The sequence below is a fragment of the Photinus pyralis genome, unplaced genomic scaffold (assembly GCF_008802855.1).
Source record: "Photinus pyralis isolate 1611_PpyrPB1 unplaced genomic scaffold, Ppyr1.3 Ppyr1.4_LG3b, whole genome shotgun sequence".
Taxonomy (NCBI): Eukaryota; Metazoa; Arthropoda; class Insecta; order Coleoptera; family Lampyridae; genus Photinus; species Photinus pyralis.
This window is the reverse complement of record NW_022170510.1, coordinates 11,904,612-11,927,703: the sequence shown is the minus strand read 5'-3', so window position 1 is coordinate 11,927,703 and position 23,092 is coordinate 11,904,612. Positions and strand designations below refer to the sequence as shown.

The 23,092-nt window shown below is 36.1% G+C and overlaps 1 protein-coding gene across 1 annotated transcript; it reads left to right on the top strand.

Annotated features, from left to right (window-relative positions):
• The first annotated feature begins 7,674 nt into the window (after positions 1–7,674).
• Positions 7,675–20,564, top strand: LOC116167272. The gene is made up of 10 exons (XM_031482595.1): positions 7,675–8,025; positions 8,088–8,237; positions 14,646–15,000; positions 15,368–15,498; positions 17,532–17,762; positions 17,813–18,065; positions 18,115–18,333; positions 18,382–18,550; positions 18,668–18,923; positions 19,104–20,564. The coding sequence occupies exons 1-10, from the start codon at positions 7,813–7,815 to the stop codon at positions 19,833–19,835; spliced, it is 2,709 nt and encodes a 902-aa protein (XP_031338455.1). The 5' UTR covers positions 7,675–7,812; the 3' UTR covers positions 19,836–20,564.
• Positions 20,565–23,092: the final 2,528 nt, after the last annotated feature.

Sequence of the window (23,092 nt, the reverse complement as noted above, 5' to 3'; positions counted from 1 at the left end):
GTGTTTTTGTTAGCAGTTATCGATAGCGAAGTGTAAATACTTATACATACCTACATCTCAACAATGGTAACATATACTGATATACACTAATTTCCCCTTCATCCACATACAGGATTAATGTTATAACCCACATTCATAATATTGTCAGAAACTTCAGCTGTTTTTAAAATTCAAACATAGTGTTCTCCGAGTAGAAGTGTTTTATTCGGATTATATTTACATTTAGATATGAAGGCTTCAATGAAATCATCATGTTTTTTAGACGTAAAGGAATTTCAATTTTGTCCCCTGTAGAGGGAATAATTTTCTTCAGTTCTTCCCACAGATTTATTTACGTAGGTAGGTATATTGATCTAACCCCCGTTTTTTGTTTAAGAGTTTACCACGTAACTTGTATCGTTTCATATTTTGAGTGCATTTTTTAAGAAATAAAAAAAGTGCTATGTTTGCGTTTTGTCCGTCAGTCCGGACCCACTTCTGCCGTTTCGAACTACTTCTATGAAGTGTTAACTATGAATTATGTTAGCGGGCCGGACAAACGTATCACGGTACTCTAATGAAAGGTCTCAACGAAAGGAATCAATTTCTACCAACCATAGCCCTTCTCCTCGACCTCTTATCGTGATCGAGTATATTCCGTTATACCTCAAGAACGGATTGTCGGAAGAGGGTACTCACACAAGGCGATTGAAACGTCTGCAAGAAATATATCCGTTGGTGATGTCAAAACAAAAGCTATTTCGGTTAAAAAAATGCGCTTTATCTGCACAAGAGTTGTGCACAATTTATACTTTTTTTATTATACCTACAGAATTGCTGTTCTGGATCCTTATTCTTGAGTTCGTAGGAATAGAGTTGGTGAGAGAAAAATAGCGGAGTTCACTCGTAAAACCAATCAAGAATAGGCTATTTTATTTTACGAGAGAACTCCGCCCCATTTCTCTCACTAATGCTATTGCTATATATACTCAAGAATAAGGGGGCGCTCTGTATCTTTTGGATAAGAATGTAGAACCGGGAGTCTGGAAGGTATGGAATACCCATCAGCCATATACCACCCCACTACACGAAAATCTTATGACAGTTGTAATTGAAGGAATGCTAAACCTTTGTTTTACGGGGAGGGGAGGTTAGATTATAACCTCCAGACCCGCCGGTGCTACGTGTTCGTCCAAAACCCAGAAAAGTAAAATTCGACGACGATTTCTGGAAAATTATATCCAAAGCAACTAGGGTTAAAACCACTCCTCCTGACACCTGAGAGTATGGAATACCTCTGAGAAAAAAAGATCCATTAAATATTCCCTTCTCTATGTAGGCAAGTATTATAAGATCTTTGTATGTTGGGGGATATTCGCTGTCTCCCAGCCTCGATCACGACTTCTGGAATATTATATTGATAGCGCCTAGGGTTAAAATGGCAAAACTAAGAACTTGTGGAAATGGAATATACCTCACCTCAGGAAAAAAGATCCATTCAATATTTCCTTCTCTGTATTATAGAATCATTGAATTCTGGGAGTACCTATTCCATACCCTCCAGAACCCCGGCGCTACATTTTTCGCTCTAAGTGCTCTCGTGATACCTTTCTATATAAGGGTCCTGAACGTGCAAAAAAGGCGATTAAAGCACGCCGAGCTGTAAAGTTTGCTAAGTAACGTTACTTCAAATATGACATATGAAACTATAATCTGGGACTAAAATAAAAAATCCTCTCACATCGCTTTCTGCAAATGCAAAAGATGTCATTGGCTCATGTAACTTTCACAAACGCATGTGGTTCATATAGTAGGTATGCTTCAAAATCACTTTTTGGTCGCAGTATTTATTGAAGTTTTGAATGAATTCACCAAAGGGTAGAAGATTTAAATATCTTTGGAATTTCTTTCAAATATGCCAGCAATAACGATGCACTTCAAACTTTGCTTGAAAGATGCTTCCTATTCATGCACACCAACAGCCTTTCATATTCTTTTTAATAGGCTTTTGCATGTATCAACTTTTTTAAACTGCAACAAGTCACTGAATTTACGGTGTATTATCTTCTTCAGCCGTCAAAGTTATTTTATTTACAAAGACGGCTTTCGTTCAATTACAGAGTGACCCGCATAATGGTTTTTAGGGGTGCTCCTGCAGAAGGTCTTAAGTTATTCTATGCTACGTCGGTATTTACTCTACGAATCAGGAAAACTGCCGGAAACCCTAATTCGGAGTAGCCGTCAGAATGGCCATAACTGATCTAAGGAAATTCCCATCTCTGCCACAGATGAAAAATTCACTTCAACCCAGGTTTGAACAACCGACCTCCCGACGTTCTACCACTGAGCCACACAGACGGATTAAATTCCTAGGTGGATTGCGTAATTTGGTGAAATCGTTTGAAACTTACAGAAAAGGCTGAACCGCACTATTTTATGTGCTGACCCATCTATAAAGGATTAAAACTTTGAAGTTGATTAATTCATGACTGACATATAGCTGGATTTGCAATACACTATAATTATTTTTGAGATTGTGAAGTATGTTAGTAATTATTACTATGTAGGAGACATACGATTTTTAATACGGGAGTTGAAGTAAAATTTCAATTATGGGAGATGTAGGTATGTAAATTAAATAGGCTTTTGGTTTTTTCTTTAATACTTATAGGTGATCATTTGAGATCTCGATTTTAATTTTGTTATCTAAATCAAATAGCATAATTATTTCTAGTGCAGAATGAGACATATTATCTTCCAGTACAAAAGATAAATCTTTATGTTCAACTGAACCGCAGTTACATTAGATCGTATAAAACTAAATCTAAGAACTTTCCTGGATGATTAGCGACATGGTTCATTTGATATAAGTTCATAACACTTATTATGCATCGTCACACTTACACAAATACTCACCGATATTTGGCATATTGGTTAATAAATGGTTAGTAATGCATATGAAAACCATCGGGTATGTAGGGAATATAAATGAGAAATATATACAAACTAAGCGAATTATGTTGATATTTAGAACCTATAATGTCTGCATGTTCAATTTTTTCTAAAAGTTCAGACAAGTCTATCACTTCTGTAGTTCCAAAGTTCCTTAGCACAAAAACAGCACCACCGCCACGCAAAACGTTGAGTTGTTGGAAACACCTATCACATCTGTACACTATGTAACTAGGTTGAAGTTTGCACTTGAGAAAAGACGTTGATTAATTATAATTTGTGCATCAACTTATAGTGTATGGGATCCCCTTCAGATTCAAAATATTATATCAATATACCGCAAACCATTTCATGTTAATGTTACCAAAGCGATACCATATTACGAAATAATGCTTTTAACGGTAGGTAATATACGCGAATTCATTTCCTTCATTTCTTAAATGAAAAGGTATCTTATAATACAATCTTCATTTTAGAAACGTCAAAGGAGTAACTTGAACATGCCGAAAGCTTATTAATGTGCCAACACTAATGACAACATTCAGATTAATTTTGTAAGTAATCGCTTTTAAAGAATTCTCTATGTACATTTTCATTTATACGGCCGTAAATTGTTCGCATTTCTTTGTTTTTTTTAACAGTAGGTCTTTCGACAGATATACAGAAAAAACATTTCATTGTTAAGAGCTTTTATAGATTGGAAACGTTAAAAGCGCTCCACTGAAACAATTTAAGTTAAATTACGTCCATCAATGATTAGTTTCGATTCTATAGAATTACTCCCAACTAACGAAACTTTCTGTTTGATGGGGAGTCTGGTGTAAGCTATAGTGGGATACATCTAACCCTGCATCCAACCTATTCATACGATTAGCATAATAAATTGAGAAGGTGGGCAGAGCAACACTGCCGTAAACTCTTAGGACCCACTAGCTTTAACTTGATCATAATTTTATGTTTTCCAGTTGTTTTTGTGTGCTATAATTATTTCTTTATCAGACCTACAAATGAATATAAAATTTTATCACACACATAAAAGCACAATGAATTCTTTAATGGGCATTTAAATAAGACCGATAGGTACATGTACACTCCTCATCTTTTTACAAGCGTTCTTCTACTGGCTCGCATTTACTGCCCGCCAGCCAGCCAGTCAGCCAAAGGAAGATTAAAAGCTACCTCTTTAGCGCATTTTGGCAAATTTATTTGTAAAAAGGTAGCTTTTAAGCTGACTTTGGCTGGTTGGCTGAGTTTATACAACAGTTTTGGGGTTCTTCAATGTCTACTAGGCAGTGATAATTTAATCACACGGGGTTGGTCATAAAGGTGTGCCTCACCAAAATTGAATTTTTTTAATGAAACACCCTATTCTTGTCTCAACTTTAAGCAAAATTTGTAAAAAGCGTAACGTATCTAAATTTAATCGTTTCCAGGTTATCGAGTTTTGGAGATAAACGCTATTGGTCTAAATGTATTGAATGAAGAACAATAATTTATTAGTGACATCACGAATTTCTTTTAAAAATACTTTGTGGTTCTGAAAAGAACCGATTGTGATTATTGTTATAATTGTTTGGAAAGCGTTTATTTTCAAAACTCGATAACGCGGAAACGATTGAATTTGGATGCATTATGTTTCTTACAAATTGTGCTTAAAATTGAGAGAAGAATTGAAATATCAAATAATGTACAGGGTATTCAACTTTAAAAAGTGCAATTTTGGTATTCCACGCCTTTATGACCAATCCTGTACAATTATAGTTATTACGGCCTAGTGTGAACATTGAAGAACTATAAAACTGTTGTGTAAAACTTTTTTCGATATCTTGTATATTTTCCCAGATAATCGACCGGTTCCAAGCTTATCAGCAACCAAATAATAATAAATTTAAAATACTTCCAAAAAGTAAAAACACTGAAAAACCGCACTCCTTACTTAAGAGATCGAAAACCATCCACCTCACTCCACTTTCCGTTATGCTACACCCTAAGAAGTTCCGGGCGCTGCACAAAACAGGAATGTTTGAAAGGCAACGAATAGTGGTCGATGTTAGACAGTGTAGCATTCTCGATCGCGATCAGCTTCAGACATAGTAGGAACCAGCTACTTCTTGAAAATGTTAAGAAATATTCCTTATATTACAAATTATGGAATGAACTACTTGTAAAATATATGAGCAAAGTGTTTCAGAATATATTGCTGTGATAAGACGGATAATTTTAGGTTACTTATCTTTTTTATGTCACTCTATAGATGGTTCGTTTTAGTTAAATTATGGATAAGACATTTTAAATTTTGCAGGTGTTTTCTTTGTGTAAATTTTTTTTTATCTTTGGAGCTTATTTGTTAGGTATCATTTTTGTTTAAATGGACGAGTGTGTTAACAGTTAAAGGGTTTGGATAAGACATTAATTGATAACATTTTGTTTACGTTGTTTTATGTGTTTAATTTGCTGAAAAAGAAAGAAAAGGAAGAAGAAGAAAAGAAAGTCTAAGGGGTTTACGATAACGCGTTGCTTATACTGGCCAACCAAGTGACCTGCACACCTATAACTATTACACAATGAGAAATTGAATGTTAAATTTCTAGTGCCAAAATTGATTTGAAAACTACCACATTATGTAATGGAGAAAGACAATGTATGATCATATCCAAAATATGTTTACAAGCTGGAAACAACCGAAGGTGTGAAAAGTGAATATTAATTATTAATTAATTAATAATTAATAATTTAATATACTTACAATTAAAGTAAAGAGTGATCAAAAATGATATTGCACTCCTACCCAGTGGTGCATCGGCAAAATATGGTGTTACGAATGGACTCAGGTGCCATGAGATCATTGGTTGTAACCGACTTTAGGTCCTTTGGTCCATTCCCATTGCATAGGTGGTAGTTTGAGATCGAGAGCTGCTTTGTTCTCTACTGGCAAAACATTCTAGGTATAGAGATGACCTTTTCCCTTTCCGCAGTAACTGACTTCAATGCTACTATTCAAGTTTGGAAATGGGGCATGGTTATTGAATCATTCTCGAATCTTAGCGTGATCTCGTGAATCTTTCTGTTTCCGTGCGATAGTCGTGGCATTGATTATAATTTACCTTCCCCCTTAGATGTATTTTTAAATATTGATCCCAGTCAAAAAGTGTATAGAACCTTTTGTGTGGAGAATGGTATGTAGATTACTTAAGTGTAAGAACATTCTTTGCAATCGGTCACCATATACGAGTTATTTACGAAAAACTACACAAAGGGTCCTTTGCACCCCCTTCACCCGTTAGCTCCACCCCATCCATCAATACTGTTACTATGTTGTTTAAGACACCTTCACAATTATACCAAAATTCGCTTTACACGAATTATTTCTCTGATTTGAGAGTTTTTGGTCTTCGTTGAGTGGGTTGAGAATCTTATGATGCTAGCTATATGTGCTAAGGCCATACCTCTGTTTCTCTTACCATAGATTAATAGTTATTTATTATTCACGACGATAAAGGGATGTTTTAACCATCGAGTGAAAGATGTTAATTTACGAGTGGCGAATTAACTTGCACGAGATAGGTTTTCCCTTTACAGTCGTTTATAATAAAAAACTTTATTTTATAGCAGAAGCCATAGAAAAAAAGAAAAAAAACAAAAGATTGGGTTCTCCCGTCGTTTCCATGGAAACACTGTTCTGAACTTCATTTTATTTCGGGTTCCGCGTCTCATTTTTAATAAGAATGTCAGATGTCATTGGAGTGCATAATTATTTGTTTCACTTTATCTACCCTTGCCGTTAAAGTGATAACTATCTATCCTTACTGTTAGGGAGACAGCTTACGCCCTATTACACCCTATTAAAATAAAAAAAGTCTGTATTACTATGGATAATTATGAAGATAGAATAGCCGGCACATTCTTAATTTTCGCAACCTTTTGCAAGTGAGAAAATATAAGTCTTACAAACTACAATTTGTTTATAATGATTAATACACTCCATTAATGTACGACCAATCAGCTTTGTGATTGTTTCAAATTCTAACCAATCAGATGATTTTTTATCTGATTAAAAGCTAGGTAGCTTTTTATCAGCGATAAAAATGCGCTTAGGAATGCGTAAAATATATAGTGGTTGTAAAAATTATGGTCTTTTACTAGTCTCCCTAAAATACACTCTATCTTGGTTTTAAATCAGGATAATTTTGTTTTTAATTCACTCAAATTTTGTTGCTTCCTGGAAAAAAACTTTCGATCAAAAGCACATGATAAAATCCCACTATTGATCTCTAGTTTTTTCCGTTGTAACAAAACTTACGTTTAAAAATAAAGTTATCCGCTTAAAAATCAAGCTCTTGTTTATTTACCCCCGAAAAAAAATTACGTCTTGACCTTCAGCTGAACAATTTACCCTTCACTAACCTACGAAAACAAATGTATGCAAGTAAGCAGCTTTTACAAAACTTCATCATTCATTCAAAATGGTATTAAATAAGACTTTTTTCTGCCGCCTTTCAGAACGTTAGAATAAATATTGAGAAATCGTATTTTGTTTCAGAAGGAAAGATACCGGGAGTAAGTTTGTTACTACCACCGTCCCACACAGCACTAAGTGGAGATCTACATGTAGAAATAGCATCTTCATCCTTCCCGCCGCTCCTTTTACAAGTTTCCCGCGTCGAAGGCACAGGCACTCAAGCATTAACCACCATTCAAGTTCTGCCAGAAGCAAGAGCCCTATCTCTAAATAAAACAATTGTAAAAGTACCTTGCGGTTACTTTTCAAGAGGAGGAACTCACTTTGTCCTCTTGAAGAAACAACCAATCAGTTACGGAGACAATAGAACCAGAAGTGATCGTAGTTCGATAATAACTAGAAGTCTCGATGTCCGGTGGCCCATGCCTCAACTGTCACTCACGCCAGAATATGTTCAAACATATCCCGAGAGGCCAGTTATGGCGATTTTAGAATTTCCCGAAGTCGTTTGTCCTCCTGTTAGTGACAGTCCGGCTAGTGCAATACCCGAATTTTGGCTCGAACTTCACTACTGCGGCCATTCTTTGTTAAACTGTGATAATATAAATCAGAGTTTTAATCAATCGCGTGTACAGGTGAGTGAATTAATGTAATAATCTCGGTGAACTTGTAATTAATCTTTAAATGCTTGGGTTAGGTCTTATACTCCGAACAAGTACGCGGTTTTCCAGGACGTCGAGTTCTTACACTGAGATGTGAGCTTTTTGGACTTGCAGGGCATTATTCTCTGTTATTACGGCCGACTGCACCCATACCGACTTTACCTCATACGGCCGCATACGTTAAGGTACTTAGACACTTTCAATAGAACTTATAAACTCAAAAATTCGTTTAAATCAACTGAAAGTTTTATATTCGTTTTGAGAGATTGATTTTATATCAAAGAACTGCAAAAGAGATTCCAATTAGATAGAACCGTGGAATCCATGAATTAAAATTAAGCTCTGATCGGGCACAGCGTTTAATTAACGGATTGAATAGGCTTCTAATTGTGATTTATTGACACTTATGAGTATTTATTGCTCCATTTATTTTTATTATATGATACTTCTTTTCAAATTACGTATTCTTGCTGTGTGCATAAAATTCAATCCCTGTACATCTTGGGACAAAGGCAATGTAGATAAACAAGGTTAATACATTTTTTACTCCAAAAATGATCATTTAGAAAGAGCCCCTCTTTTTACATCATCTAATTTTTAGTAGAGAATAGGTCGTGGCTTGTGCTTTTGACCTTTTGTTAATTATACTTATGCATTTTTCAATATTTGTGTAGATGTTTCCATGTTTTTCTATACACATTTAAAAAGTTACTTATTCATATTTTAAAATCTCAAAGCTAAGGTATCTCAATAACTTTATTCTCTTGAGAAATTTATAGCTACCGTTGCCGATACAATCGTTGTGTTAGGCACTTATCTGATAAATAACTTTATTGGGGATTTGGAACTAACTAGAGAGTATACCAATACCAGTAACAACTAAACAATAACAATTAAGTTCGTATTTTGTGTTTTCGTAAAGTAAAGAAGGTAACTGTTTGATTTCAATTCAAGTCTCGCTACATGATCTGTAAGTTGTTTAGTAGCTCAGAGGGTTATTTATTCCCAGGTTTATTCCTCTTGAGTTATGTACAAAACAGATCACATTTTCTGGCCAATCGATGCTGCTGAACGATTTCGTTAAAGTACCTGAAATGGGCTCTACGACGGCATAACTCTCATTGCAAGCCTGAAACAAAAAGAAATGGAAATTTATAGAATAGGTACCATTTGCGGTAATCTTCCACCTTAAGCTCGTAAGGTGTTGCCCAGTATTGGCGAAAATATTGGTCTTGGGTGAAATTTCCGCTGAGACAACGGTACAGCATAACCATTGACCTGCGCAGGATCTAGACGTCGCACTCTGTGTCTGTTGTTAATTGTTATGAGTGATGGAACAGTTGAAACATGCTGCACAGCTGATATGAATAATTAGGACATTTGAATAAAAGCCACATTTATTCAATGGTGTAACTCCCAAAATTCTTTGTGAGCATATACTTAGGAGATGAGCTGATGACATCCCACAATGAGACCGATTGAACTAAGTTTATTGTTGAACTATCGCCCGTTTTGGGGCATTAAATTCTGCATTGAATGAGACCAGACTCATATTATTTGGACCACCAGTTCCTATATTAGTCGAGATATTAGTGCTCATTGGAGAAAATCAAATGTTACATATCTACAACAAGTTAAAAAGTAATCGTAAACGATTTACATAAAGCGCATTTCCACTTGCATTCATTTCCCATTCTTGTAAGATGCAACTTCTATTAAAATCGTAAAAATCCGGCCACAAATACGAAAGATAGCGTTGCACATGGGCAATCCATTTTTGACGTGCTACTTCAATTTCAGTTTATGAGAAGAATTTCATTTCAATGCTTTTCTAAATAAGAAAGTTGGAACTGCGCATGCGCAAACCTAAATTTTGAAACTGGCGTTTGATTTTCCTTTACTCTAAGTCCCTATGTATCAAATTTCGTTTAAATGCTTCCATAGATCAAAAAAAGCTCGCACTGCGCATGCGCCAAACCAAATTTTGAAACTGGCGTTTGATTTTCCTTTATTTCAAGTGCCTGTGTATCAAATTTCGTTTAAATGCTTCCATAGATTAAAAATAGCTGGAACTGCGCATGCGCCAAACCAAATTTTTGAATCTGGCGTTTGATTTTCCTTTATTTCAAGTGCCTGTGTATCAAATTTCGTTTAAATGCTTCCATAGATTAAAAAAAGCTCGCACTGCGCATGCGCCAAACCAAATTTTGAAATTGGCGTTTGATTTTCCTTTATTACAAGTGCCTATGTATCAAATTTCATTCAAATACTTTTATAAGTAAAAAAGTTTGCAATTCGGTTTATAAATAGTCGAGATGCGAAAAGGGCACTGTGAATTTTGAATCGATTCGATTCAACTTTTGGCATTGCGTATTATATGGTTAAAGCTATGCCCATATTGAATTTCGTGCAATTCAGTTCATAACTAACGGAGATGTAAAAGCGATCGAACATTTCTAAACAAAGTTATCGTTCACACGGACAGATAGATGGACAGACAGACAAAGGAACAGAGGGACAGACCAACAGACAGACGACAGATAGCAATGCAAAATTATAAACGATCTCTAGGATCGTTAATAAACGGCAAAAGTGTAAAATTATGGAACATGTAAAAAACGGTTTTTGTTTTTTTTACAAATAATTTTTTCTATTTCGGTGTCACAATGATGATTTTGTACAACTGTTTTCGGCCGAAAACAGTTGTACAAAGACAGTGATTATAGTCGTTTTTTTTTGGTAACTCACCTCTTAAGTTGGCAGTTACTAGTTAGTACAAGTAAGTACTTCGTTGGGTACTTCCATGTTTGAACTTCAAANGAATTTAAACGAAATTTTATACATAGGCACTTGGGATAAAGGAAAATCAAACGCCAATTTCAAAATTTGGTTTTGCGCATGCGCAGTGCCAACTTTTTTATTTATGGAAGAATTTAAACGAAATTTGATGCATAGGCACTTGGGATAAAGGAAAATCAAACGCCAATTTCAAAATTTGGTTTTGCGCATGCGCAGTGCCAACTTTTATTTATGGAAGAATTTAAACGAAATTTGATACATAGGCACTTGGGATAAAGGAAAATCAAACGCCAATTTCAAAATTTGGTTTTGCGCATGCGCAGTGCCACCTTTTTTATTTATGGAAGAATTTAAACGAAATTTGATACATAGGCACTTAGAATAAAGGAAAATCTAGCGCCAGTTTCAAAATTTGGTTTTGCGCATGCGCAGTGCCAACTTTTTTATTTATGGAAGAATTTAAACGAAATTTGATACATAAGCACTTCGAATAAAAGAAAATCAAACGCCAATTTCAAAATTTGGTTTTGCGCATGCGCAGTGCCAACTTTTTTATTTATGGAAGAATTTAAAGGTAATTTGATACATAAGCACTTCGAATAAAGGAAAATCAAACGCCAATTTCAAAATTTGGTTTTGCGCATGCGCAGTGCCAACTTTTTTATTTATGGAAGAATTTAAATGAAATGTGATACATAGGCACTTGGAATTAAGGAAAATCTAGCGCCAGTTTCAAAATTTTATTTTGCGCATGCGCAGTGCCAACTTTTTTATCTATGGAACTATTTAAGTGAAATTTGATACTTAGGCGCTTGGAACAAAAGAAAATCTTAGTTTATTAGTTAGTTATAGTAAATTAGTTTTAAAATTTAGGTTTGCGCATGCGCAGTTCCAACTTTCTTATTTAGAAAAGCATTAAAATGAAATTCTTCTCATAAACTGAAATTGAAGTAGCACGTCAACAATGGATTGCCCATGTGCAACGCTATCTTTCATATTTGTGGGCGGATTTTTACGATTTTAACAAAAGTTGCATCTTACAAATGGGAAATGAATGCAAGTGGAAATGCGCTTTATGTAAATCGTTTACGATTACTTTTTAACTTGTTTTTATTTTTGTGGAAATGCGCTAAAAATTAGCTTTTGCCCTCGCGACTTCGTACTCGTATAAACATTATTCCCGTTCCCGTAGGAATTTCGGCAAATCTTTTCTTAGTGGTCCCCTACAATCCCCAAGGAATTCTACATGCCAAATTTCAGCTTTCTACGCCCAGTAGTTTCGGCTTTGCAGACCTTTAGAAGATTATTTAGTAGTGGTTTTAATCCCATGATCTTTGCCTGTTACTTTATTATGCTATTTATATCAGTAGATGACTCTATCAACTGCCATAGGGCCTTTGAAATTGGAAATTCTTCAATAATTACCCTGGTTAATCAAACCTTTGACAAAGCCTAATTTGTCCGCAAAAATAGAGTAATGACTATAGAGCAATTCAAATCTCAGGTGAATATTAATGGTGATCCGAAGTGCGACACCGTAAATAATTGTTGCCACTGGGGATAAATGTCCAGCAATCGGGTTCGTATTTTCCTTAAAGGGAAATTCTCTCTTCATTGTATTTTAATTAATAGAGACGTGGAAGGGTACCATTTTGTACTGGTATCTTGCAAAGGGTTAAAGATTTTCTCAGGTTCGTGGCGTAAATTATTTTGGTAATTTATTCGTCTTGTTATGTTGCTGAAGTACTTTTTGAACTTACCTTTTTGTACTTTTACTTCCAGTTAGTTCATGTAAATATAGTTTAAAAGAGGACGGGATTTAGTTAATTTTGCATTCACCGATATTTCATCAATCGTCAATAGTTTGTAATCAAAATTTGGGAAATACTGATTGAAAATTTATACTCCAATATGTTTTGGAGAGTTTATGTAATTCCCACGTAGATCTCTCTTTGACCGGAGCTCATTTTACTTTCCCTTTTGTAGAACAACAATAATTCCAAAAAGTTAAATAAAAATTTAAATAGATTTATTATTATTATTGCAACAACCACTATAAAAGGACGGAACCTTAATTGAAATAAAAATAAATCTTACTACTCAAAAATATTTTAACCTAATACACAAATACAGGAAATACCTATTCTTAAATTTAAAGGAACAAATCTAAATCGAACTAATGCTCGATATGACACACTTAAACAAATAATTAATTTAGTTCACTCATATTTTGCAATAAAAGCGCAAGTAATGAAAAAATGTAAGTACATCTTTTACCCTTTGCAATTGGAATAGTCGCTGACCTTAGGCGGACGTAGATGTAGTCGCATCGGATCAAATTTCCGCCATTATGTTGTATTGGCACTCACAGTTCGCAGATCTACGTCGATTTAATGAACCGAAGTGGTTTTCGACTGATTTCTCCAATTTGGCTTGAATAATTTTGGCACTGATTTCTTTTCATGGACTCACTTTTATAATTCACGCCCTTAACTATCAGACCAACCCGCTTTTAATATTATAACAAAATCTAGAAATAGAAATAGAAATTGCTGCATAGAAAATCGTTTTTGCATTCTTTTCCTCCTCATATCCGCTGTCAGAGAGCGAATGCTAAATTTCTTCCCCCTTGTCGCGCTCTATAATAGTATATCCAACTGATTTACTTCCCTTGGTAGAATAATGGAACGTACTTTAATACATCCACTGTTAACTAAATTTACCATTTAACTTAAAACGTAAAACCAAAATTGTATGTACAGTAAAAATAAAATTGGATTGATTTTTTAGAAACGGTAAGACATTACAACTAGGTTAAGCCATATATCAAACAATTCTTCTTTAAGGGCCGGTTGTGCAAAGGCAGTTTAGACCTCGTTTGGATTAACGCAATGGATATGTGACTAGTTGAAGTTTGACAAAAACCAATCTTTTATACGTTAATCCACTGGTTAATTTCAAGCGAGATCACTTTAGGCTCATAAAATGCGAGTGCTATTTAAAATTATTGCTGACGTCATAAATCTGCCAATATGGCTCAAAAATGTTCCAAATGTGGTATTTCAGCGAATATTTCCCTCATATGTCATAAATGTCATATGAGGTGTGCAATTATCGCTCAATTACAGCGATAATTGCACTGTAGAAAGCGAAAGAGCCTTGCGATAATTGCACTGTCCATATCCATGGCAACTGGTAACTCCTTTGGACACTTTCATAATATGCCGACAATTTATAAGTAGGTAACGTCAGTTTGACAAGTAATGCTTGTTCGGGAAATATTCATATATAATACCATAAGTAGTCGAAGTATTGTCGAATATTTTTGAGGTGCTGTCACGAATGCTAGTTACGCTGATTAATACCACGATCAAAGAGGTACGAAAAGGCGTACAAACCTTTTAATGACTGGCACAAAACTAAAGGAATAATTACTTCCACACATATTCCATTAATTGTTAGTAATTAAAAGACCATTATCCTTTTTGTAATTATATTAATATTTAAAAATATCCACATAGTCTGCATTATAATTATATGAATATAATAATTATTCAATGAACGATCTAATTGTTATTTTGCATGTACTAGGACTGTAATAGCAGCCAGGCAAAAATATTACAGTACTAGTCAGGTAAAGATCACCTTTCTAATGTCAAAATAACCCTGAAATTTAGATTTTCTTGACGGTTTCAGGTAAAAAATATATAATGAGCATACATTTTTGAGTCGTCCAAATCACGAAAATTAAAAGAAATCGATAAACTATGAGATTAACGGTTATAAACTTTTAGGCAGATTGGAGCGAACAATTTGTGTTCAACGTTCACGCTCGTAGCATCTTTCCATGCGAAGTGCACGGTGGAGGCATTACCGTACTATTTCAATATCCATCGTGTATTTTGGCGTCAGGTGATCGAGTTAGACTGTTTGCTAGATTAAGAGCAAACGTGGCATCATTGACTCCACCGACATCCTTAGAATACGTAGCCGAGCAGCGAATCTCAAGAGGACAGCACAGTTTACACTTTGATTGCGATTTGTTTACCGAGAAGTACGTCGAATACTGTTTTGTGTATGTAAGTCAAGCCATCACAGGAGCTGTAGCTGATGTGAGAATGGACTGTGTGCCTACTCTTCCCGTATCAGGTAATAACCGTACACGTTTGTTGCATCTAGTTCCCCCTGAGCAAAGTACGTCAATTCGCGCACTTCTTCAAATTCATTTAAAGTGGGGCCATAATTCTCATAATGACATACACAATAAATGGTAATTAAGTGGTAATGATTTTCCTAAAAGGGTTTTATGACTGTATGTCTACCTTTAAATTTAGGAGGATATCGATTTTTTTACTGCACTCTGTTGTAATTTAATTCTGAGAAACGAAATTTAAATGAAGCACCACAATGGAGTGTACATTTTTACTCACGTAATTAGAGCAAAATGAGAAAACAATTATCAATATTGTACAGTAATATTAACCATTTTACGCAATTTATATATTTATATTTGTAGAGTCGGAAACCGGTGGTTGGGGTCCATGGAGTTCTTGGACACCTTGTTCGAGTACTTGTGCTGGGGGATCAAGAAACCGTTATCGTTTTTGTGATTCGCCGCCACCTCGATATGGGGCCAAGTTTTGTGAGGTAGGGAAATGCATAGAGGTTCATTAGGTTAAAATTTGAAGGTAAACCGGTGTTGATGGATTAATCAATACAGTAACCATAGAAACAACTAAACATATCCGATACCGTAACAAGCGCGTGTTTTTAATGAAATTTCGTAAGTAGAATAATTACAGTGTTGTTATCGCGATTTTGTGGTTTTATCAGTAAATTAACGATGGGAAAGGGTTCGAAGCCTAAGGAAGCAGATCCTTCTGCCGACCACCTGTCAGAAGTTGACAAGACGTTCTACGAATTGACTATAGCCGATTTAAATCGTAAAATTGCAAGACTAAAAACCTTGACCGAGGAACTAGAGGTGAAAAATGTGGAATTACAGAAAAATCTTAAAACACTAGACGAGGATAGAAATGACGTAATTGCATATCTTAAACGCGTAATCCGCGACAAAACGGAAGAGGTGAAGGATTTTCATGAAAGGTTAACCGGAATCGAGGAAGCAAGGGAAGGGGAAAATAAAACGTTTAAAAAAGAAATCGCATCAATGAAGGACGAGTACAAAATTATGCACGAGCAGCTGACATCCGAAATTAAATTATTAAATGGTAAAATGAATTCTTTAGACGAATTTAGAGCACAAAAGGAAGAGTTGATGAAAAAGTTTGAGGCGCAAGAGAAGGAAATACTTGAACAAGAAGTTAGACACAAACGAGAGTTGTACGCCACTGAGAAAAAGTTTGTTGTGGGCAAAGATAACTTAAAAAAAGATATGGAAAAACGGCTTCTACAACTTTCAACCGATTTTCAAAACGTAACTGAAATGCGAATCGCGTCCACTACTCATCGCGTTATAAGGGAAAATATTGCCATAAACAATGAGCTAGATGCGGTGTTTACAACGCAAAAACGTCTGCACAATGACAACAAAGCGCTGATTGAAGAGAATAGGAAACTAAGATTAGATGCGTCCTTGTACAACGACGAAAAAAAGAAAGTTCTTAAAAAAAACTTGACACAAGTAGGCATTATTTCAAAATTGACGGAAAAACGTGACGAAGCTGAGCAAAAACTAGGCATGTACAAGAAAGTAGAGGCAGAATCAGTGTCTCTCAAAAGAGAGTTACTTCAATTAAATAATGAAAAAGAAAAATTGCAGTTCACCATTCGCATTTTAGAACAAAATCTGCACGCTAGTAGATGCGAGAGAAACGGTTTGGCAACCGAATTACGTGTAGCCGAGGATGAACTGAAAAGGCTCTCGGAAATTTTAAAAGAAGCAGTGTATTCAATAAAGGCGGCTTTAATGATAAAACCAGTTAAGGGTAAAATGACAAAGATCCATGATCGCAAACCCTTATTAAGCAATTTATTAAAATTAATGGATAAAGGTCAAGAGAATATACCAAGGAGCCCTTCACTGGAATCGGTGGATTCAACATCGGCAATATATGCCAAGGGTGACCTAGGTTTCGTTCCTAAACCAGTGATCTTACGGTCTAGAGTGCCTACTAGAAGACATCGTGAGGTACAAGTTAGTGCTAGTTTTGAAGATTTTCTTACGAGATATGTTCCGAAAATGGATATTCAAGACACCAAAAAAGTAGACACTGATAATGGCATCGATGAGACTCGCCCTGTCGTTCAATTTTCAATTGAAAGAATCACACCTGATACTACATCTGAACTTAAACAGTCCGAAGAAGAACGCGCTGTTTTTGAAAGTTCTGAATTGGAATCGAGCAGTACTGAATCACACCACGTAGACGATTATGTGCAGTTTACAATCCTACCGGAAGCACTTGATGAACCTGATTTCGCCGAAATCCCTGAACCAGAAGAAATTGATAACGCCCCTGCTCAAGTGGAAAATATTGCCACTACTTCAGATGTAGTATCCGATAAGGAGGGCGGTCTTGCGGAGGCTGATCTAAAGGAATAAGCTTTGTTTCATTTTTATTTGTTAATATCTACCTAATTGTGTTCGTGTAAAAAAAAATTAAATTAATCGCACTGTGGATGGTCATTGGTCAATTGTTTAATTAATTACATTTAAGGGGCCACGAGTTCAAACCGAAAAGTGTGGATTCGACACAGCTAACAGTTGGGAATGTATATACGGATCATCTTTACCAAACGAAATAGTCGCAAACTTACCCGAGGTTCAAGCGGAAATGAGCCCATTCTGCAGATGTGGTTGTGTAGTACATTTGGGGACAACTAAACCTTACAGAATAATCGCGGCATCGTCCCAGAGTTGCCCTGGGCGCACATTTTGGTTGATTGAGGTAAGATAGATATCTATAGGCGTTTAGATTTTAAATGCAGGTTTCTACAGGCAGATGAAGCGCACATGATCCAGTTTCGCGTTGAACAGTTCCGACTACCGTGCACATCTCAGTGGTTAAAGATACGGGATGGAAGCTCTCTTTCCGCCATTTTGCTGGCAGATATCTCTGGAGGATCTGACATAGATACGCCAATAATTAATTCCTCCGGTTCCAATCTACTTTTGGAGTTCTATTCAAACGAGGACGAATCTTCGAGTCACTTATGTAATGGGGCATTTGTAGTTAAAGCCATGCAATTGGGTACGAAGTAAGATAGAGTGATCTTTTAAGCTACTAATCTATCATTTAGGACCCATTAGAAATAATGCGAGTGGTATAGCAAATGCGCAAGGTATTGGAATCTTACCTTCCGTCGCGTTAAAGCTTACAGCGGTACATATAGCGGCAATTTTTTTTCTAAGTGGCCTTTCAGTAGCAACAGCTTTATTAGGAGCTCAATATCTGTGCCGATACAGAAAATATCACATAGCCCATGCTGATGACCAAGATTCGTTAGCGGACCCCACAGGTGAGATTAAGGTAATCGTTCTCACCGCTCTCACCCTTACAGTTTCAGTGTCATGTGTAAGTTTACCCGTTAGAACGCGGGCGTCATCCAGCACTACTTTGTTATCAGAAGTAATATCTCTAACCAGGTTGAAGCCATTGAAATCTCGCAATAAACACAACCTCCTTAGAGAATCCATGGATTGCGAACAAAGCGAAGAATTACAAGTAACACTGGCGTAAGCAATTGATATGTAACATAACAAACAAAACAATTTATACAGTCATCTTACATTAAATATCTACTTATTCTATGCAATTGTTTTCGCATATTTAATAATTTTACTCTTTATTAGAAAAGCGGAAGACACATTCAGTGTTAGTAGCACCGTTACCATGACACAACAAGACACTAGTACAACTGGAGTGATGCAAGCGAGTGAAACGGAAGATTTAAGTACGTGTAGTTTACCCAATTCGCCTCAATGTCATCAAGAATACATGCGGCGATCTTCAGTACAGTCAGATAAAGACGTATCTGCAGAGAAAGAAGACAAAAAATCTTTAGCTCCCAGAAGATTCAGTAACGGCAGCACGGCTACCCTAACAAATGTGAGAACCGACACAAATTCCAAAAGCGATCTGGTGGGACATTTTTACATTCTAAAAATATGCACGTACTCACTATCGCACGAACAAGGTTTTTTATTTGCACCAGCGTTTGTTCACCTGAGCACTTTTGGAACGCACTGACTTCCTAACACGTTTGTAAAATCCATTTAATAATTCCAGGGAAACTACTCTCCAGCTTTAAGCATGGTTAGTAAGGCGACAATACGTCCAACAACTGAGAAGGAGAGCAAGGACAAAAGAAACAGGGAGAAACTGTTGGCAGGACCACTAGGTTCCGAGTTTTCTATAGCGGCGCCTGACATCGATTTAGAAATGGATTACTATGACTACAATGTGATAAATGCGGGAGCGGCACCTGGTTCCTACCTAGGTATGGATCCAGCCTTTTTAGTATGGATTCCTCCTCTCGATGAAGATGGGGAGATTTTGCAAGATATAGATGATATGGTAACACCGTATGCGGATGTAAAGCCAGACGAATATATCGAAGCCGGCAGCAACAAGGAGTGCGCCGAAGAGGAATGTTTGTTACCTAAGCGTAAGAGATCACTAAGCGATAGTGGCACTAAACCTCATTCACTTATCAGTAAAGATAAGAAAGTTCACCCAGCTTTGGACTGTAATAAAGCAGATGAGTTTGATACAAAAAAATTTTTGATAGTGAAGGGTGATCAGGATACCACGTTTGATATATCAAAACGTAAATTGGTTAAGAGTCTACCAGAGGTGGGTGATAACACGGAGAAAGAGACCAAAGTAGAGAAATCACCAATAGATAATGATAGCTTAGATGAAATTAAGTTTGCTGACGACGAAGACGATGAAATGACTGAACACGAGTGCAATATTCAAAAATCATATCAAGACTCAAATGTTTTATCTTCCAGTTAAAGTATATTTATCACTTTTTTTAAACAGCTTGTATAGTTGTTATGTAATATCAATGATCTATGACTTTGTTATGGTACAATTTAGCAATCAAATATCAAACAAATGAGACTGTTTAAGAGGCATTACTACCTACTAGTTAAAAGCAGATCAAAATAGCTCAGGATGAGCAGTTTTAGGAGATTAATAGATTAGATTTATTTTTGCAAACGATGTTAAAACCGTGGTAATCAATCTATTTGTTGATTTTAATAACACGCGATTTCCTACATGGTATTTTATTGGATTCGTTACCTTAACTAATTTAGATAAGGCTTGATCTTAAAGTTATCAATTATTGAATGTACAGTACATGCTTATCTTTGTTAAAGTAGAGGAAAAGTGACGAATGTCGGGATTATAGGCCCTTAAGATACAAGAAGAAATGCGTTTTTGATGGAACCAGCGTCTTTTAAATTTTGTAATATAGGCAACTGGCAGTGAACAATTTGTTTTATGTTCTGTTTGTGATAGCACACATCCGTCAAACAATTTTCTTGGGGATAAGATGCTACAAACAAAGGTTACGCACCTTCTAAGTATAATCAAAAGCACTTTTGTACAAAGGATTTTTAATTCACAGATTTTTTACAAAAAAAATTAAATGATATGTATCTATGGCCATATTTATGTTATCATTTGGAAGATGTAAATTGTAAAAAAAATGTGTAAAGGTAATAAAAGCATAGGAGCTGATGCAAAGTATAGTTTGATTTCATGTCGTAGATTTATCGTTACCTTTAAAAAAAATGTACCTACGTGGACTGTTAGCATAGCAGTGCCTGATTATTGCAAAAAATGACAAAAAGTGAAAGAATAGAAGCTTATGTTGGATTGTGGGCCTCATTCTTTCATCACTGGGAAATGAGTGCATTTTGAATGCTACGAACGGCCTCGATGCATTAGATTATGACTCTAAACATTGACAACAGGATGAAACTTAATGGATCTAGGGTACAATAATGAAATTCTTTGAAATGCTATTGATAGGGCGCTGAAAATTACCGCTCAGGTATGTTTGGAAGAAAATTCTACTTTGCAATAGTTGGTAAAGGAAGCAACCTGGTTTAAACTTCTAGGCAAAAATCGAGATAGGTATCTAAAAAAACAACAAAAGCATCAGAAGGTTTGACCTGAGATAAGGATCGAGCTAAACCTCCCTTGTCGTTACATTACTACTGAAAAATCACGACAACTATACGGTCATTGATGTGCCGGAATACCTAACCGCCAATGTACTTGATAGGAGATGAACATTTTTGAAAAGTATTTACATCCCTTCTAACTTACCCATTACACGCTACAACGATGTAGTTGCTGACGGTGAAAAAGCAAAGATAATCCATATGTGTCTAGATGGTCTGGTCATGCTTGCTAATGAGTTGAACGAAGCATACCGTCTAAGTTTTTTAAAGTAAATCGTCTTTCTCTCTGTGGCTACTCACTCACCATCCATCATAAGTCTTTTTCTTTTAACTTGGACCTTGTACAACTCCGATTTATTAACAAGCTTTGGGTGGGCAGAGCTGGCTAACGCAAGTGAAGATCTTATGACAATTTGAGGAAGCCGACTGGGACTTGTTCCGATGCCATCTGGTTGAAGCACCGCTTTAGAGTTGATATCCTTGATGACAACAGGAAGCCTCGGGCAAACTTAAACAAAGTAAACGGCAACTGCAGGAAGTCTACAGAGCAAGATGCGGCCAATTTTACTAAGCAGGAATGAAAGCAACAAAACACAAATTAGCGGCACCTACGGGCAAGCAAATGTAGGAAAGCGAAACAGTGTTCTTCCCTTACAAATAATGGAACAGAAAGTAACAAAAAGCTTATTTCGTAATTAAATCGGTTAAAGCAAAAGGGCAAGTAAAAAAACAAAGCACAAAATGCAAAAACAGAAGGGGAGATGGATTTTACCTGCTGGACGGTGTGGACTTGCGATCACGCTCGAAAATAAAAACTTCTTTATCTCCGCGCTCTACCGAAAATCAGAGTTTGCACTCTTATTTGCGGGAGCAAAGTGTGAGTTTACTTTTTGCGGGAGGTAAAGTAATCAAAAATTCCCTACGGGAGGTAAAATAATTTCCATGGAAACGTAAATGTGTTGGTATGTAACCTACACTCTGGCGTTTCAGAATGTATAGTTAATTTTGGGTATTTGATGTCCATATTTTTCTTCACGGCCCAGGGGGCTTTTAACATCGAATACTTAGACCAAAACGAAGATAACTAGATACCTACCTAAATATATTGACCGAAATTTCATTCGTCTTCCTCGCAGTTTTCTTTGTGGACCATTGATTGTGCACCGAATAATCTTGTAAGCACTTTTGTTGCGATTTCTGGGGCAACCTTACGGCATTGGCTCCTTATTTCACATAGGGAAGATTTCAAATCTAAATCGCTTTTTGTCGCTATTAAAAGTATTCCAAACTACTCAGGATACTATTTAAATGCACATTTTAAAACTTGGAAATTACTTGTCAATTGTTATCTAGTATTGACAGCCGGTTGCTAGATGACAATGGGCGATCGCGTATAAATATTGATGTCCTTTAACGAAGTACCTCCGTACCTCCTAGCGGTGCGTCGTTAAGGTAGCTACTCTGTTTTTTTTAACGAAAACAAATTGATGAACGCGAAAATAAAACCAGCGTCGCAAACTTGACCGCGGGAGGAAATTATATATTTTGTTTGCGCTCTTGATATATAAATAACTAATAATTAAGTATAACTCTCGCCAGGAAAGATTGCCGGTCACAGCACACCTTGTGTCGATTTACAATCTATGATTTTCTTAAGATGCGAGCGACTTCCGGAATAGGATTGTGCCAATGTTGAACGAAAAGTTTTTTTGTTCATCATTGCCACGATATTATCCCGGAAGTCGCTCACATCTTGAGAAAAACATAGATTGTAGACCGGGATCAAGTGTTCTGTGACCGGCAATCTTTCCTGGCGAGAGGTTTACGTCCTTCCCAGATGTCAAAAATACGGAACCGTTGTCAACATTCAATTTTTTTGACGGACTAACTGATGTAGTCTATACTTAATCGCATCCTGTTACTGTAACCCATTCAACTAATTACAGTTAATTGTACTTATCCCAATAGTCGGAATGAAATCTAAAAATTGAGCCGTCCAGCAATACCCCTTTGGTACTTGGAATGTGAGGTCAAGAGGGAAAATCTGTTAGCGCGTGATATTTTCTTTAAACTGCC

What these genes read in the sequence shown, in the direction of transcription:
- LOC116167272 (XM_031482595.1), top strand. Translation starts at nt 7,813, where the DNA reads ATGCCTCAACTGTCACTCACGCCAGAATATGTTCAAACATATCCCGAG. An exon ending in TTAATCAATCGCGTGTACAG is followed by an intron (nt 8,026 to 8,087) that starts GTGAGTGAATTA and finishes TGCTTGGGTTAG; the next exon opens with GTCTTATACTCCGAACAAGT. An exon ending in GCACGGCTACCCTAACAAAT is followed by an intron (nt 18,924 to 19,103) that starts GTGAGAACCGAC and finishes TAATAATTCCAG; the next exon opens with GGAAACTACTCTCCAGCTTT.